The sequence below is a fragment of the Puntigrus tetrazona genome, chromosome 8 (assembly GCF_018831695.1).
Source record: "Puntigrus tetrazona isolate hp1 chromosome 8, ASM1883169v1, whole genome shotgun sequence".
NCBI lineage: Eukaryota > Metazoa > Chordata > Actinopteri > Cypriniformes > Cyprinidae > Puntigrus > Puntigrus tetrazona.
Genome location: NC_056706.1, coordinates 9,050,448 through 9,070,497, shown reverse-complemented (window position 1 = coordinate 9,070,497; position 20,050 = coordinate 9,050,448). Strand labels below are relative to the sequence as shown.

The following is a 20,050-nucleotide window of genomic DNA, read 5'->3' as shown; positions in this document are numbered from 1 at the left end:
TGTTTCATCTCCAGCATCTGTGTTGATTGCTTACAAAAGCCTCCATTTACTCCAAAACACGCTATTTTGGCAAAGGTCTGGGCCGGCTGCTGCTGGAGAATTCTGAACGGCTGTCCAAAAATCAGTCTAATAAATCTTTATATATACGTTTGCCGGTTTCACACTAGCGAAGGGGGAGGAAAGGAAATTCCATGATCTATGTTTTTTCCAGCAGGTTTTTTAAGCCAATTTTTCTTCAAGTAAAGGACTGTATGTTCAAACTTCATCGTAAGGGTGGCTCCCTCCGCATTTAATTTTGATGAGGTAACAAAAAAGGTGTGGCTTAAGAAGTTAAATCGTAATATCCGTTAACATTACAACATGCAATTTAAAAATAAAAACATATTTTTCGTGAGCCAAATGTTCAATGACCAGCTGTCTCGTGATGGTGATGCTGACAAAGATGAGAAATGCAAGCAAATGGGTGTGTACTGTCCAGAAACATTTACTGCTTCGTTAAAAATTAAGTCACATACTCAAACTGAATTGCCAAAACTTGCACACCCTACCCATGTGATCTTGTAAACTGAATTTTTCACTAATGAGATGCATTACACTTTTGAAGATGTAATATCAGGCAAATGAGCAATGAGTAAAGTATTAAATAGATAATATTTTATAATTACTTATAATGTATTATTATTCATAATAATGATAATAACAGCAATAGAATTATAATTTTAGAAATAAATATTATTATAATAATTTATAATTACTTAATAAATTAATATTTAAAAATATGGTTTCCAATCCATGATTAAACAAAACCATAAGCGAGGAAAATATTTTATTATTTGTAATTTTATTTTTAAAATAAGACTCTACTTAAAGAAAAGTAACCCTAAATGACAGAAAAAAATGCAAGAAAGAAGTCACTGAACGATCAAACAATCCAGTTCCAAAATACACTGACATTTTTGCATCAGACATATGCCTGAATGAATGTCAGCACATGACGCAGGAAAAGCCAAAGTAGTAAAATCTAAAAGGTCGGAGGAATTAATACAGAGTGTTATTATGACTATGAGAACCCAGTGACAGTTTAGTACAGTAGTAAACACACACTAACCACATAAAATACAGAGCAGCACAGCCCATATTCTTAACCTGTCACAGCAGGAGCAAACTGGAGAAAATGGCAAGAAAACCTCAAGTAGACTGCAAGCACGCTAAAACAAAGCCAAGATATTAATGAAATAAGATTAAACCAATACATTCCAGAGGAAATTCAATAAAGAAACCATCATTAATGTGCAACGTTGTAGCATGGTTCTGCTCATCAAACATGATCAGCTGGATAAGTAACTGGAGTACTATCAACAGATACTCTTTGATGAATATTTACATGAATTTCATGAGCTGCTGGGATAGGTGATCTGAAATACAAATCCAGAGTTGAGTCCAGTACAGCATTGACGTATAAGAGCCCTGGGACAGTGTCGGGGCAGCAGTCGCTGGATAAATTTTTAATATTAATGCAGACAAGAAGGGCAAAAAAGCAATAAACTAAAACAACACTCGAATTAGGCATGAAACACAACAGGATATTGCAGTGAGATTATGTTGTTTCCTTTTAGATGCCTTCTGCCTCTGCTGTCCGACTACCACAAAACAGCCCGCGGCACGTTTTAATTGGATAGGGTGAACCGAAAAAGCCTCTCAAACTCTGCGAAGCGGTTTTAAGAGGTCTGCCGAGCTCAGTGATTGCAGATGTAGCTGGGTTTTTACGTGCCGGGGCATAAAACCACGTCCAGGTATGGACGGTGACAAAGCAGAGAGTCAGAACCCCGTCCTATGTTTGTGATAATGACTTTTTCCTGCCAAGGCACTGCATGATACAAATGAAATGCAGCACAGCTGGGAGGGAAGACAAAGCAAGGGAGAGAAAGAGAGGGAGAGAGAAAGAGGTATGAGAGAGTGTTATGTTTGGATGCAGGGAAATCGTGCCTCGTGCGCTCTCTGAGGAATCTGCAGTTGGAAAGATAATAAAGGGATTAGCTGGGTTTTCTGAAGCATTTGCTTCTAAATCAAAACGTCTCATCGGTTTCCTCTGCACAAATAGCTAGAATACCAAAATGTCCTCGTATATTGCGCAAAGGCCACAAATGCAACATGTTTCAGACAAAAGCTGCTTCCTGCGGAGGTCACGGGAAAACATCAGCACTTCAGAATTTGAGAAAGGTCAGCTAGTCAAGCATGCACTCATCCATTTTGTGAAATATAAATAAATTTAATAAATAATTATTTTAAAATGTAGAAATACTATTTTAAATAAATAAAATCTAATATTTTATGTTCTCTCCAGTGTTTATAAGGTGTTGAATGAATCAAGATGAGATTTGAATCAAAATAAACACAGTGTGTGCAGTAGAGTTTGTACAATAAAAACTTTCCATAAAAAACTAAATGTCATTTAGAATCAGTATTAATAGCATTAAAGTCACTTTTAAATAGTAATAATAATACAAATGAAATACTGTAAAAAAAAAACTCATCCAGTAACAAAATAATTGTGCTACAAGTCAATTTAGCACAAATCTGCTCATACTTAAACACATTACCCAAATAAATTTACAGTATTTCTTTAAATATCCATTTGAGTGTAAGTAATTAATATTTGAAAGCATTTAGTTACAAAAATAAAATCTACATTTTTCCAAATAGGCCTGAAATCTGTACCACACGTACTGCCAGATGGGATTCATTTAATGATGCACTAAATTTGAAAATACTTTGACGTTTGACTTAAATTGGCTACTTTTTCTGTTTTTCGCACAAACAATATTAATGTGATTCTACTCCAGGCCACCGGACTGCCTAACAACAGAGACTGAACTTGGACAGAGTTGACTCAGTGAGAGGCCTTCGCTACATCCAGAGACAATGTCCAGCCATTTTACAACAATAATGGGTTTGTTCCTATCTTAGCATCTGCTTAGCATCGCCATGAATAAAAATGTGTGTTTGTTTGTTCTGACAGGTTGTAACACCAGAGCTCTTGCCACATAGTCCGGGCAGACTTTTAAGAGCAAGAACAGAACTCCTACAGCACCGTTGTACAAGTATGAGCAAGCGAGAAAAAGAAAGAGATTATGCTATAAAAAAAAGAAAAAACAATAATACTAAAATACATATATGCAACGATTCACAAAATGGATTTCCAGAACTACCAAGTTCATGCCGCAGAGTCCGTAGCAATGCCAAAAAATGTAGTTGCATGGATTTAAGGGAATTTATATGATCTAATTACTTCTGTCAGTCCAGCTGCTGTGAGCTCAGAGTAAACCAACGTCTTCTCAAGAATAAACAAAACTTGTCATTAATAACCTCAACGGAACTACTTAATGCTACCCTTATAACATACTCCACATATGAGTGTACAGCTGTCTACTACTGACACGGCTAAACAGATAATTCGTATACAAAAAGGCATCTCAGGATTTAAAGGAACAGGCTGAATTCAAAACAAGATGTTAAAGTAACTGTAAAATAAAATAATTTTTGGACAGAATCTTGTGTATGAAATTGAATATATTTAACAAGAAATCCAACATTCTCTGATTGAGCAATAGAGGGGAATTTTGCTAGTCATCTCCTCTGCGGCTCTGTTCTTACAGACTACTACATTTTCCAAGTGTTTAGTTTGGATAAAGAGCCAATTCGCTTAATACTTGTGGGACGGCTAAACGTTTAAACCTCCTATTTAAAGGGATCAAGTGCACGCATTGTTTGGTTATGTTAAACAGATGTGTAGGGTTTTTTCTTAGATCTCAATCATTTGGTTTCTTTTTATAAAGGAAAAGACAGAAAGACAGAGAGAGAGAAAGAGATCTTAAGAAAATAAACAGAGTTTCACCCTACACAAATTGTGGACTAATTGTGTATTTGGACTTGCGCATTGGTGGGGCTGGAGCCATTTTTCCACTTGAGCTGAGAATGTTAGAAAAGGCATTTTGACATTGATTAGTGTGTTGACTTGTGGAATCGGAGAGTTTTACCTGGATGTCTAGGGTTTCACCACAACACTATTTATACAGCTAGACTACAGGTCCAATTAAATACCCAAACCCGTCATTGGAAAAGTTAGCCACGCTTTCAGTCGAAATCATAATTTCTCATGCCATGTGATATGGTTGTGAAAAAAAAAACTCTGAGGAAAATAGGCATAGGTGGTCCCTTGAAAGCTGTTATGAAAAATGAAGCTTGGAGAGAACTTCTCCTTGAATAAAACAGACATAAAAATAATGGATTTGTAAAAAAACGATTGCCTTTAGAAAGAAATTTGGTTTAATAAAGCCTAATGAAAGAGTTATTTGTCCTCGGTTGATAATACATACTTAAAAACTGATTTTAAAACTGACTTGCTTAATTAAAAATAATTATACCGGCATTTGGTTTCCCAAACTTTCCACTTAAATTAAAGCCAATGAGAACTCCAACAAAAACAATTCAGTCCGAAATACTGCATATGCATTTTCAAGGCCATTTCAGCTGCCAGCTATAATCACCTCTATGAATTTCATTATGGGGAACGGCTGGAAATCGTGTGCTTTTGACAGCCAACTAAAAATGGTAGATACTCACCATGCATTTGTTAGGTTTCTCTCCAGAGTGAACCCTCATGTGGATTAGCAATTTGTAGCGGGCATTGAAGGGTTTGTAGCGGCGAACACATCCGGCCCAAAAGCAGGTGAAGTCCTCACCCTTGCGTTGGTCGATGTGGACCTTTTCGATATGCCTGACCAGCTCCTCCTGCTGCTCATACGCCGCGCTGCAGTCAATCCATCGGCATACCTGCTTATCGCTAAATACGTCCTCCCTGTCGCCCACCTGCTGTTCGACCAGGCCCGTTGGTTTGGGTTGTGCCAGCAGTCCTGAGGGTGGAGACTGCTGCTGGCTCTGAAGATGCAGTAAAGCTCCTGGGCCGGAGCCCATGTACTGGTGCAGGTGGTAGGGAGGGGGCATAGGCGGCCGTGGGGGGCCTGTTTGATGGTGGTGGTGATGGTGGGAATGCCCACCGCAGTGACTTCCGTGGCTCGTCAGATGGTGATAGTGATGCTGAAAGAGCTCCTCCTCACTTGGAGAGAACTCATCCACTGGTTCCTGTTTCAGCGCTGCCGTACAGCCGTCCAGCACAGCGGCGGGCTGTATGAGAAGTCCAAGCCCTTCGCTGCTCCCCACGCCAGGCCCCGGCTGCATGGAGCCCACGTCCTCACAATGCTCCAACGACGACACCGAAGAGGACGAGGACGAAGAGGAGAGGGGTAGGAGGCAGGACGAGGTGGAAGGTGACGGCAGCTGAGGGCTGGGGAGAGGCTTGTGGGAGAACGTGGCGGTGGGGGGCGACGACGAATTGGTGCGCAGGCCGTTAACGCAGGACATCTGGGAGGAGCAGATGTTTGCGGCAATATCGATTCCCTCCGATGCTGACTGGGAGGCCACCGAGAGGCAGCGTCTCTTCAGTCCGCTCGCGTTCGGCCTTGCTGAGTGACGCGAGCTCGGGGACAAAGCCAGCGGGGAGGAGCCATCTTCATTATTAAATGGATACACAGTCACAGCCATTGCTGACAACGAGAGAACTGTTGCTAAGTTACCTTCGCCGCCGCCAACGCCACCGCCTCCACCACTGCTTGGGCGGTCCAATTCCCTGCGACCAGCTCCCATCCCTCCTGAAAAGTCGCCCAAGGCCGATCCCAGCTTGTAGCCTTCCTGTTTGATGGGGTACGATGGCAACGCATGACACCCATTGATGCCACCGGACAGAGACGATGAGCTGAGGGCCGTCTGAAAGCCAGCAGACCTGCAGGAGAATGAAACACACCCAGAGGAATATGAGGAGCGTTTAGGTAGAACGGAGCAAAAAGAATATGCACGCTATTAGTGGCCTGGCTTGTTGAAAGATAAAGGCCAGGGCTTCTCAAAGCACTGCCAACTCTGTACTGTCAGACACCAAAGGAACAGACAAGCTCTGTGCTCCGGTCCTGGCAGACCTGCACTCTCAAACATCTCTGTTAACACTGACAATGTTTGACCAAACACAACGCGACTGGAGATTCGTTTTGCAAACCATTAAAGAGTCTTATTAGGTTATAATGTTTGGTTTGTGCTGATCAGAAACTACTTTTTATAATACTCTGTCTCTGTCTCTGTCTCTGTCTCTCTCTCTCTCTCTCTCTCTCTCTCTCTCAGGAAACATACATTGGATGAATTTCCACTGCGGCGTATTTTAAACACCGGTTAGATCCACCACAAATGCTCCCGAGCAATTCCATGAATAAATGATGCAGGAAATTTGGCCTGAACTATAGTTATGAATGGGTATTTAAAAATAAGAAAAGAGAGAGATGAATACAGGCAGGCTGTCATACTCAGCGTATGACAGGCTTTGATGACACAATAGGAGTTAACCGAAGCCTACATGTGAGCTAAATAGAAGTCACCTGGTTTTGGTGGTATAATGGTGGGCCTCTAAACGCTCTGTGTTTACAATACTCCCTATTATTGTGGGAATCTTTGCCCCCTCCTCGAATGGAGGTCAAATTTCCCAGTGCGTCGCTGTGATCTTCCACATAATAATTCCTGTCAGTTTGCTCATTATGGATTTGTGTGCAAAGCTCCGGGATGATGTGAGAAGGGCTCTCTGTCCCAGCAGCCTATGAAAGATTTTGTCTAAGTCCCCTTTTCACTTGGTGCGGGAAACCGCTAATGCTAGCGCGCTGGCTGAGCCGAAGCCTCAAGTTTGTCATGAGTTGCTCCATTCAGGCTCACCACTTCCTGTTTGGCTGAGACAGTGACAGTCAGCGACAGTATTGAAAGAGTTGGATGGCATGTTTGAGTGAAAGCACTTTGGATAGCGTCCCTCGCTGAAACTATGGGTTTCAACTGTACTGCAGCTACACAGAAGCCAACAGAAACCGACAGCAGTCTCTTTTCCTAGCCGTTTAAAAAACTAACGCAGCCAAGAAGCGCCATCAGTACTGCAGTGTTTTACTAGCTTGTTTGACTTGTTTCGCACTACATTAAAGCTTTATTAAACAACCTACTTTATTTGCTTAGCAGATATGTGATTACATTTCTAATGTAATTAGCAGGACTATAAATGCTTTACATGCACTTTATTAGATCCTACTCACATGAACTGCTAATCCCGGATGTCTCAGAGAACAAAAAGCAAATACGTTTTGTTTGTTTTTCCATTAATAATGATACTAATATACCATTTTAAGTTAAGGATCCGTAAGATGTTGTTGACAGACGGTTATGCTCACCAAGGCTGTATTTATTTGACCAAACATAGAGAAAAACGGTAATATAGTCATATACTATTACAATTTTAAATAACTATTTTGATATATTTTAAATACTGCTGTAAAACAATGAATCATAATTAATAGCATCCAAAATAAAAGTTTTTGTTTATATTATATATGTTCCTGCACTGTGTATATTTATAATAATAAAAAAAAACATTAATAAAAAAACTTTTCCTTTTCAGCATCCTTACTTCAGTCTTCGTTATCACTTGATCCTTCAGAAATAATTTGAATATGCTGAAACTAAGATATTTCTTTTCAGGATTATTTAATATATATAAAAAAAACAATTATTTGTAATTTAAATATGCATCTTTTCTAAATCAATAAATGGTCATGGGCACTGAGCTCTGATTTTAAATAAATGAACGCTTTTCTTGCATCAATTTCTTTCTAATCAACCAATAAAAAAATCTCACTGCCACCAAACCTTTGAAAGGTAGTATAAGTAGGTGGAGGAGGAATTGCTAAATGTCATGTAACAAAATTCACTAAGACCTTCCACAGTTTCATCAAATGTACACACAGATCTGTAGTAGATTATTGGCTTATTATTGGCTTATTAAGTCAAAATTGAATGGAATAACATTATACCTAGCAAATGTTCAATATATGTTAAATAGCACATTCAGTCACTTTTTTAGACATTTTAGACACCAGGTTTCACAAACGAGCCTTAACTAAAGTAAATGTACTAAATGTAAATCTGAGCTGTTTCAACTGAAAGAAACTTGCACTGACTGATCTTAAAAAATGTTAGTGTAAGTTGCACACCAGTAATGCTTTTTTCTAAGGCATCTTTATAAAATTACTTAAATGTAACTTTACTGAACTATGGCCTAATCCTTAGGCTAAGCTCTGAAACTGGGTCAAAAAGTTCTCAGAATGGCAGATATTGATCAGTCCAAGTGTTGTGCCGTGTTAGTCTCACCTGGCGTCTCGGTGGGGGCTTTCCTGCAGGTGAAGGTTCTGTGTGGGCGGTTCACAGTGGCTGCTGTGATGGTACTGAGCTCCAGGCTGAACTGGCAGGTTCTGTCCACAGCGCAGCAAGGTCCCTTCTTCTGCTGTCAGCTCAGGAGTGCTCTCCTTCTCTGAACAGAATGAGATACATCCTCCATTCACTGAAACAGGTGGAAAATACAACAGCTATATTAACATTTACAGATTTGTACAACAATTCACCAATCTTTTGTACCTATTGCACGACTTTCTAGAATACTTAATTTTAACAGTGGGACACAGTCAGTGGCGCTGCACAGGGGGAACTCTTGAACTGAGTGTCGCAAATGTAATCAAAATAAAGATAAATACGGTTTTGTAGCGTTTGAACATATTTCCAGAAGAAAAGCTGACACTCTTTTTGATTCCAGTGTGGATGACCATATTATTCAGTTTTTTAATTATTCAACTCAATGATAACAATAATATCAATGCAACACCCAACGGGGTCTGATCAAAACCAGCATCTTAATATGTGGATAAAGCCTAAACAAAGACAAAGGAGATCCGGTAAGACGGTTGGTTCCAAGTACACAAAATGAAAAGGTGACAAGTAATTGCTATAAAGCAAAAAATCGTGAGGGAAACAAAGAAATGAGTGTTGAGAGGCGAGAAGAAACGAGAGAGAGAGAAAAAGAAATGATGGAGAAGGAGGTCACAAGACACGCAGGTCCTGTAAAGCACATGCTGGATCCACTCAACTCTATAAACAGAAGAAACACACTTTTTCACATCCATTCTAGTTTTCAAAGAACAATAATGGTTGTTTATTAAATCTTGGATCATTTTTTCTTGGCTTAGAAATTCCACAATTGGAATGTCAAACTGTGTTTGTGTATAACATCACTGCTCGCAGAGCTAAAGCCAGGGCTTTCTTGCTTCATCTGGAGAGGATTGAGAGGTTTGTCAATGACGTTGGAATAGTTTGTTTCACACTAAAACTAACATTCTTTTAATTACGTCCCCCTGTTCTTTCGTCCCTTAGCATGCTACTACGCTGTGAGCTCATTTTAAATAGAAATTATATATCCTAAACTTAGTTTAGTCTTTATTGCTGTATGTGACACAGATAATCGGTTTCACAAGACGTCTTCAAATGCCACAAAGTCAAGAGGTAAACTATACTGCTGATGTGAGGTGCGGAGAGAATATAGCCAGAAGCCACAGGAATTTTCAACACAAATCTGTTTTACAGATTTTCAAAATTGCTCAATATCATATCTGGGATGCAATTCTTGCCACAAGAGGCAGCTTGTGAAAACAGTTTCGCTGTGAGCCATTTAGCTAAGACCCTTACAACTCCCACAATAGCTATTTAAGCAACCGTGAGGAACAGAAGACACAAATATGCGTTTTTGTTTCAAAATACCAGTAGAACTTTTAAAGCGCTTTTGATCACAAGCATAAAAATTATCATTTTTTTTGAAGGTGGGAGTTTAGATGATTGTCCCCAATCGATGCGCTTGTGCAACATGGAAAAGTGCGCATCCAACCTGCAGAGGATGAGGCAAATGGCTTAGTATCAGAATACTTCACACTCCATATGCTTCTTTTAATGTATTATTGTCCAATTCCAAAAAAGTGCTGCCAAGTTACATCAATTCAGATCCAAGTTTGCATTAAAAGCCTTGCTACAGAGAGAATTATGGGAGAGGTTTAAAAGATATGACGCTTTGTTACATTAACAGAATTAGTCACGGCAAGGCTGCATAAGAGAAGCTCCTCCACATTTGGAAACTTGGACAGAATGTTAGATTGGATTTATATTGAATTTGCAATGGTAATTCACTTCTGGGTATTGCACTTGGTTTTTGGTCAGAAGGTGGGAGTCTGTGAAAGCTCCAGTTGTGAAAGCTGGGACAAAGAGAAAAAGAGAGAAAAAAAAAAGAAAGAGAGAGCGATTTTAATGCCCAGAGAGCAGTGGATCCCACAGCCTACTTGCACTTAAAACATTGATATCATCAGAAGCATGACTGAATTTATGTTTTATTGTATTATAAAATATTGTTTAAGGATTTTAACCCACTTTTTTATTAAAAGAGACAGTAGAAAGAGAATTAACGAAGAGCAAAAATATTATTATAGAAGTAATATAGTAGAATATAATTACAGATGTACAGCAATGCTTTATGTCAACTATCCAGATGCAGACAAAATATATTATGCCATAAAAAGCCTTGATAGATGTTAGAAACCTGCAAACAAGCTTTTCTCCCAGACTTTATGTCTGTATCTCACACAGTGAATTCAAATCGAGAAGGATGAAGGATGAAGAACACATTGGCTCTCATCTATACCTGGAGGACAGACAGAACACAGAGAGGATGTTTCTCCAGCTCTCTTAGAAGATCTCTGATCCTTGACCAAATGTAAGCGAGGGTAAAGGAGGGAGCAGGTTTGCAAACATTCAGGAGCTATTAAGGAATGACAACCTTGGGTGTGAGATCACTGCAGTGCGGTGCCAATAACACCTGAGGGCAAAGCAGAGCTCCGTGATGAAGACCTGGTGTGCTGGCCTCATTCACAAGAACACAATCACAGAGCAGGAAAACACTTCCATTGTCATCCTCGTTTCACGTGTACAAAAGAACAAGACTCTGGGCAAATAACAAAACTCCCATGCTATACATGCATCTTATTCAGACTTGTCAGCTTTTAAAGGAGGAACAGAAAACATCAGTCTCTGCTTCTAATCAAGCTCTCTGCTTTATCTGGTGGAAATGCATCTGTCATTTGGTTACAAAATATTATAATAAATAATATAAATAATAAATAATATGAGTAAATTATAATTAATAAAATAAAAACTGATTTTACTTTCTATACTACAGTTCAGAAGTGTGGGGTCAGATTTAAATGTTTAAGATTTGTAAGTTTTTTTTCTCTGGAAGAAAGTAATACTTTTAAATCCTGTTCTTTTGAACACTCTATTCATCAAAGAATCCTGAAAACCAATTAAGCGAAAAATACTGCCATAGCCAGTAGCACACCTTTGCTGCTACTTTTGCGAGTGCATATCAAGAAATATCTGATGTCAAAACTGAAAAAAAAAAAAAGATTTCAAATATAATTTTTCTGTTTACATGTATGCCAGAGTTATCGGAATATTGTTGCACATGTAAACATTAAGCATTTGATTTTATGAATATTATTGTTGGTATTTTGTTTGATAAACAATTTTAGCATTACTGTTTTTGTCCAAAATTATATACTGATGTCCAAAATTAAACGGGAATCATGAAAAGCTACTTAGAATCACTGCTTTACAGTAATATACAGTAGAAGACACGGTGTAACCCCCCACTACTGGACCACGGGGACTCCCTGCATCTGACCAGCAGATGGGTCGGCCATTATTAAATGTAATTGGTGGTAATCTTAGGTGATTTTTTATTTCGGTGACACTTCATTTTCTACAATTCTCGCCTCCTGCCTTTCAAGTCACCTAAGTGCAGCATTAAGTGCTGGAGTGAGACCGAGCTTGTGCCAGCATTTAATGTTTTCAAGTCTTCAGAGATGCTGGCAATGGAAAGCAGATGTCTGAAGACGCAGGAGTACTGCAGAACAAGACGGGGCTTCAGAGAGGATGGGAGAGGGCTGAGCGTATGCGCATGTGTGCCAGCGCACGTATGTGTGTGTATCAACTCTAATGCACGTCAAACATGTAAGCCTACAGAACAACAAGCTGCCAAAACCACAAGATAGATGCGTCTGGAAATGCGCGGTGACATTTCTACTCGGGCCACTTTAGCACCATAAATCATAGCATCCACGCTTAAACAGTTAATAACGATCAGAACTCTCTAATGCACTCTTCCTCTAACATTCGCTGCTCTTTTTCGGCCTTATTAACTCGTTAGAGGTGCTAGCTAAGGTGGGCATAACTATTACTATTGTTCATATTTGGAGTTAGGGATTAAACGTTTACATCTGTCATACCTCAAATCATGCTGAGGAAAGAAGCTTTAATACTTTTCTAAAGGATCTGATATGCAGCTTTATCTGGTGAGCCATAAAAAGAACAACAACAACAAAAAATCCTATAGATTTATATCACGTGACGTTATAAATCATATTGCAACCTCCAAATACAATCTTCAATTAATATTTCATGTAAAAAAATTACTGCTTATCCTGTCCAATGTTATCCTCCAAGGCTAATGATACAAATATAAATGCATGAATGAAAGTAATTTCAATAATGTCCATTTTAAAGCTTAACGATCGAATAGCAGAATTCTGTCAGGCTAAACTGAATAACCCTTACGCATTTTAATTGTATAACTGATTAAGGATTGTTCAGTTATTCAATTTAATTTGATTGAAAATGTAACACAATTGAATTAATATTCCATTTAGTGTACAAATTTCTATTATAGTGCCATAGGTTTCACATTTTCTTCAGAAAAATATAAACATCTAGTTTGTTTCATATTTTATTTCTCTGCTTCTCTTGCAATCTTTTACTTTTTTTCAATGGTTCTGTCCTCTCCTCTCTGTTTTTCTTTCAGAGACCAGGTCAGCAGACTCTTGAGCAGTGGAGCTTATACTGGATTCTCTTGCACTCTTCAACACGACTGCCCTTTGCAGATGTTACATATTACAGACAAGAGCCTTTTCCATGTTTAAATCTCATAACTCATGTCTATACTTGTGTCTCCACACAGACCCGGAACTTATTTGTTTGCTTAGTAATGAAGGTTTGATTGAAAACCTGAGGGTACAACAAAATGAAAAATAACAAAGTCTGGGGAAAGGTTCCCTTAAACAGGTGCCTGGCCTTGCAAGGGCAGGGGGGAAAAAAACTCAATTAAATTACAAGGGCCTGAAATGACTTTGTTTTTCTTGCTGGATTATTGGTACAACCAGACCAGGTTTTTCATGAGGATGAAATTGGTTTGTTATGCCAGTTTCTGTATGAAGACAAATCCTGGTTTGTGTTTCGCTTCTAAGGTCAAAAGTGTCACTTTTAGCAAAAATATATTCTACAGCAAGTGTTTCATGTCACAAGATTATGATGGTTGTTTTATGGAGAAACTACTCTTGTGTCAAGGTTATTGACGTTAACTAAAACTTAAACTATTACACAAAAAAAGGGTGAAAATAAAATAAAAATAGACAGATGTAAAAATTTAAATATATATATTTTTAAAATATTAATAAAAACCATAATAGTGTGTCAATTAAACACACCAATGAAATTAAAATAACATTATGTAGAATTTTTATTATATTCATATATTAAATAAATAAAGAAAAAAAACAATACATCAAAATGTAAATTATTTATTTATGTATTAACTACTAAAAGTACATTTAGTAGAAATACAAAAATTAATTAAAAGGTCATTATTTGCTGTCACAATTTACTCGTGTATATAAATATGAAAGTATATCAAAGTAATCATTTGTAGTTCATTTTTCCTTTTTGACCTACATAGACCAAAAAAAATGCTTATGTGTCTGGAACGGCATGGACGCTGACTAAATTATAACAGAATTTTTATTTGTGGGTGAGCTACTTCTCAAAGTAACTATTTACAGCACAGCAAAGATTTTCTCTTTTATAACCACATGAAAGGTTTTACTTTCAGTTGCACAGACAAAATTAATTTATAAATAATAATCTTAAAGATCTGCTGTAACATTATATCCACACAAGAGTTCATCAAACAAAAGAAGATAAATCGTTTGCTCGTGAGAGGGACAGACGCAGCTGGCCACTGATTTCGTAATAGCCTCGGCTCCTAAAACAGTCCGAACTGACCGCAGACTACTGAACACAAACAAACACAAAACACTGCCTGCACTACTCCTACGGTTCAATGACTAAACCGCACGCTTGGACTAGAGAACCTTATAAATCAAACCTCGCAGTGATTAAAGCATTACACGTCCATTTCAAAACTGCGACGCACACACACCTAAGCACAAAAATGCGAAAGACAATCCGTCCTGTCTGTGATCAGGCCAGTGACAAACTTCTTGACATGCTTCCAGACGTCATGATCAGTGGTTGATGTCCTTCCATACCTTTATTGTAATTACTGGGTTCCACTTGGGCATGTCACCACCTGCTGGTGACTGGCTGTCACTGGAGGAGCCTGTGAGTCTGTCCTCTGTGGACTGACGTGGGTGGATCTGGACCACCATCGCTTCGGTTTCCAGTAAGCCGCGGGTGAGGCTGGGTCAGGGTGGTGCTGGAGAACCTGGCAGAGCTCTGGCGGTACCCATTGTGCCAGAGATGGGGTTCATGGCTCCAGCTTTTCAGTTTGTAATGGATAAGCTCTCATCAAATCAAATAAGATACAACGCAACCCCTGCCACAAAAATGACTTTTAAAACTGTCTAAAGCCAGAAGCATTTAGGAATTATTTTTCCAAATCAACTGTCATCTTCAGTGCTGCCATTATGATCATTATCTTCAGTGTTTTGCTCGTGATCCTCCTCAAAAATGTCAAGACCTCGTCACCGTTATATGATGCCCATGTTAATGTGTCATTTTGCTGAAGCAAGGTTGATCAACTTTATGCTGTGGGCTTGTTTCCAGAGCTAAGGTCTTGTGGAAGAGGTTTAGAAACATTAACTTCAATGTGGAATTGTTTCCACCACAGGACAAAAAAATAAATGCTATTGCAGCTGTTAAACTCAAAATTCTGACTTTATATGTCACAATTTTGAGTTGTGAGAAAAAAAGTCTGAATTGTGATGTATAAAGACAGAATTGTGATATATACACTCAATTCTGAGGAGAAAAGTCGGAATTGGGAGATTCTGGATGTTGAGATAAAAAGGGGCAGTTACCTTTTTATCTTTTATTATGTGGCAAACAAATGAATTGCAAGATATAAAGAGAATTCAAGAAAAAAGTTGACTGCAAAATGTAAATCTTTTGTGAACAAACGTAATTCTGAGTATAAACGTCGCAACTACAAGAAAGAAGTCAGGATTTCAAGACAAAAGGTTTTTTTTATTCTGTGGCAAAAATAAAGAAAAAACAGAGTTGCAAGAATTGCAAAATGTAAACTTTTTGTGATCAAAAGTCACTTTTGTGAAACAAATTTCAACAAGAAAGTCAGAATTATATCTTGCAAATTCAGTTTTTGTTCTGTTATAGAAATAGTTGCAATTCCCTTTTTCATTCTTTTATTCGGTATACACCCAATATACATCCATAATTCAAAGAGCAATCAATCAACTAAAATGATCTTCTATTGTTCTGTTCCATTCTATTGTCTTTAACAAAACTAAATCACATTGTGTCCCCTTAAAAATAATGCAGTGTAAAAACAGAACAAGAACCAGCTTGTTTTATGTCGAACAGTAGTAAGAAACGGGTTCACAAATAAAAGTTCTTGTTTTACGGTCAACACACAAGATGAGGTTACTGGAAAGGATTTTACATGAGGCCTACTTAAATCTATAGAGTGTGAAATACTGGGGCTGATTACAATGTATATGTGTCAGTAACACGGGGCTGTGGTACATTCCTGTGTCTTGTGCTGTAAAAACGTACAGCTTTAACATTAAGACTCAAGGTTCCTCATCACAGACTGCTGTTCTGGTTTTATGGGATCTTGACGGCTCTTTGGGGCTCTGTAAAAAACTTTGGGACCTCAGAGGTTCCTGCTGCATTGAAACTGCACGGGTTGCATTACGTTGTTTTGTGTGAGTGCACCGTATATAGAAATATGCGTGCATGCGGGTATTTAGTTATTCTAAGCTCAGAGACAAGACAAACAGGCCATGTTTGAACAGAAATAGAGCTGTTCTGCTTAAGCAAAATGCTTTGGTTTCTCTTTTTCCACTGTGAAGTCATGTTTAAATGCTGTATTCCCTACAAAGATCATGTGAAATTAATTCCATTTGCAAAATATCTTTTCACACTAAATCAGTCTGTCAAGGTTGTGACTTAATAATAAAGTTCTCGCATAATCCTTATTATGAAAACTGCCCTTGTAATTAAAAGTGAAATGCAGTCTTGTACGGTATCCAGCGTTCTAAGCACAAATTCCTGTATTGTATGAGTCAAGGCTAATATTTTCATTTGGAGCATTCCTAAGGTATGACAGCTAATGGTCAGCAAGCCATTTCCAATAAATACATGACGAAGGGAGTTTTACTATATACTCTCAGCCGTCCCATTAGCTTAAAATAAAAGCCAAATCGGCCAATAACAAATCAACCAGAGTCGATGGCTGTCCTGTCACTGTCTGTGGCATGATCTGAAAACAGCTGTATTGGCCCGCATTACAGAGTATGGCGTTCACTTTAGGCTGCTTGCAATATTTACAAGCAAGACTGAAACTGTGAGAGAATTCGATTGAATGCAGATGGCAGGAAGTTCCACTCAAATGACAGTGGCCAAATTCAACCGCAAAACATGAGAGGAACCTCACAAGCACACAATGCGTATCCACTTTCCAAATGCCAGTACACTTGTCTGAAGCTAAAGAAGATTCATACGTATTCATACATCGTTACATTCAAGAAACCGATAATGTTACAAAGGACGTCTATTTCAAATATATAGTTTATCGTGGTTCATGAAGGGCAAGAATTGCTTTGGAAACCCCTTGACAGTTGCATTTTAAGAAGTGCTTGTAATTGGGTCGTAAATAAATCAAACAATGTTTGACAACGATTATATCAATTTATACGCGGTGCAATTCTCTACAGGATCCTTTGTTTTTAGAAGGTAAAACCAGATGGCTACGTGAGAAAGACAACAGTGTATTTCATTTCCTTTTTTTTTGTTATGGTTGTTTTAGTGGAGGAAAAAATAATGGAAGCTTTCTTGCAGAATAGGAAGTTCAAAGCAGTCGGTATGATTGGTCTGGCTTTGAAGTCTCTGGCAGGGATCGGGATAAAATCTTACTACCAGCCTCACACACTGACTAGTCCTGTTGATTAAGAAATGACTGGGCTCCACCATGTTTTCTGAAGATTTTTTTTAGGAGCCATGATTTGCTTTGACAACAGGGGCAGAGAAGGAAAAGCTTTTATTTTTATTCGATTATTCATCTTGTTTCATGTTTCCCGCTTCAAGCCCCATGCTTTCCTATTACAGTGTGCTGAGATGACCAGTCCAAGCCGAAACAAGAACATAATCCCTGCTGATATCCCCAAACAAATGTTATCTGTAAATTCACAGCAGATGACAGAGCTGGCTGTACGCCGCAATGGTAAACTAACTTAGTCGCTATCAAAGCTCTCTCTCAGTCAAGCATCATGGCCATGGTTAAGGCTGTTTCGGGCTTTGAAGAACACAATGGAGTAATTCAACCCGAGGCAACTTCGCAAATAAATATAACTGTCAAAATTGAGTCCATGCTGACTCTTCATTCTTTCTAATATGAATATTGCATCAGAGAGCTTAAAATCAATAACTGTGTTTACAAGAACATAATTTTCCAATTAAGCTCCAAATTTTGTTCAAAGGAATATTTCACTGACAAATGAAAATTCTGTCATCATTTTCTCACCATTTTGGCATTCTAAACCCACATGAATTTCTCTCACTGATCACACAAGGAGAAAATTTAAAGGCAATTTTCCATGCTTTTCTCTATGCAATTACAATGAAGCTTCAAAAGGGTAAATGAACCACTATTAAGGCATCCTAAAAGTGGTCCAGATGACTCTTGTGAACCCATACGGTAGGGTTGGTGCATATATGGGAGAAGTGTTTAAATGATGCAGACAAATTGACACAGAAATATTCTTGCATAACAATCCAATGTTTAATATGTAAAATAACTGACTTGTGAAGTTTAGAAATAAGCACAGCGGACCTAACAAACAAATTTCATATTGACAGAATCCATTCACGGGGATGCCTGTGTTTTTCCATCACCCTCAACCTGCATAGAGTTTCAAACCACACGTATCCCCGAACGGACGTGGGCAAAACAATGTGACTCTTTTTTGTTTTGTGGGGTATCAACCTCACAAACCAAAGGATCACTCTAAACCGACCCCCTTTTATAGCTCCCCCACAACTCCTGTCCCGCTCAGGCCCCTGGTAACCCGAGAAGGGACAGATCAGCAGACAATATACATCATCACACATCAAACGGGGCCCTCACAATGCAGAAGTCCCCAGAGACGAGAAGAGAAGGTATAGGGCATCCGTCAGCACAGGAGCCCCTGGTCAGGAATAACACGCTGGCTGCCGGTTTGAGAAATGAGGGCTGAAGAACCAAAAAAAAGTAAAGCAGGGGCGGCATGCATAACAAAGCAGGGCATCATGGGGTGATTTTAATGGAAATTCTTTCAATATTAGTCCAGTTTTGTAGGGGAAGGTGGTAAATAAAGGGGTATTTATGCAGACAGCGTGTCATATCCAGCTGAGGAGACGGGCCACCATCAGCGTGGTTTAAGAGCAAACCTATTCTCACTGCGCAAGCATTCAGTATGTGTTTTTTCTGCTTGCTTGATAGCCATCTTTTACTTGACTACATGTGGTAAACAACGTCATTACAACAAAATGCCTTGAGTTATGGCTCAACTAACAAGTTCACGGTTCGATTCCTGATCCAGAGCTGCAGAGTTTGGCTAATGTATCATAAACAGCGCTGCAAGTCAGTCAGCTAGTGTTTTGTGGACCTTTATTTCCTCTCCGGGCTGTAAGCATGACTTAACACCAGCATTTTCACACAAACTGGCATCAGCCGTGCGTTTATGAACTATAAATCATATTCATTTCATCCCTGGACTTTTCCAAAAAAGACTCCAAACCCATAAAGAGTTTGTTTTTCATTTCACTCTGAAAGAGCTTTGAAATGCAAATATTTGTTTCCTTTGCGAGAAAAAAACAACTCGAAATTTGAGGCGAAATATGAATTCTTGCCATTTTACATCATCGCTAATACAAACATGTTAAAAATGGGTCCATGGTGGGTTCCTACGGCCTTTTTTGTGTGCTTTTAAACGAGTGAGTTTTGGCTGGGAGTAGTGTACATATCCTAATGATTTGCTAGCCAATTATTGGACTTGGTTCCTGCTTTCAGAACTCTTGAGGCTTGTAGAAAGCTGGCATCTACAAACTGTACAAACGCTTTTTGACGTGCAGCCGGTGATCAACTCAGCATCGCCAGTCTAACGGCAAGTCTAATAAGCCTAGATGACATGCTACAATTCGAGATATTTTACAGCAGTTAGTGCTGTTCGTCCTATAGCTGACCGCATTTTGCCTTGGAGTGATTTGATTTGGTCTAAAAATATGTCATGTATTTCCTTTATGTGGACTGCTGTTTGTTCAGTCAAGGTTGTGTGTATGATTTGACTTTTAAAACTAACTTTTAAGGAATAAAAGAAAGAAAGTTCTTATTTCACAGTGGCATATCTAGTTAACTCACAGTACAGTTTGTGCTCTGGAAGCACTCATACATTTTGAATCCATTTATCAAAGAATCACTCATTTATCATTTTAACTGCTTTTAACATTAAGCATTACGTTTTATCAAAAAGCCCAAGCAAGCAAAACGAGTCATTGAGATAATGATGAGAAAGCATGTACAACATCGAAAACATGCACAGCAAAAGCTATTACGCAAGTCTCTCTTTTTTTTTTGCTGGCTTCCCTACATTTTTCTGCCATCAAGTAATTCTCAAAGACAATCCTATTTGTCACTGGAGTCAAGTCAAAACTATATGGAGTCAATTAAAGCACAAAGTGATCTGAAGATGTGGCTAAC

General features: G+C 38.6%; 1 protein-coding gene across 2 annotated transcripts in view; it reads right to left on the bottom strand.

The window, feature by feature from the left end:
• The window catches only part of LOC122350046 (zinc finger protein GLIS1), a 70,235-nt gene that overhangs the window by 39,336 nt on the left and 10,849 nt on the right, over positions 1-20,050 (bottom strand). The window contains exons 3-4 of one of the 2 annotated variants that reach the window (XM_043246228.1): positions 8,284-8,473; positions 4,624-5,839 (exon numbers count right to left, since the gene is read on the bottom strand). In XM_043246228.1, coding sequence (XP_043102163.1) covers positions 4,624-5,839; positions 8,284-8,473 — 1,406 coding nt within the window. The remainder of the gene's footprint in view (positions 1-4,623; positions 5,840-8,283; positions 8,474-20,050) is intronic. The other variant, XM_043246229.1, reaches the window with a different exon arrangement.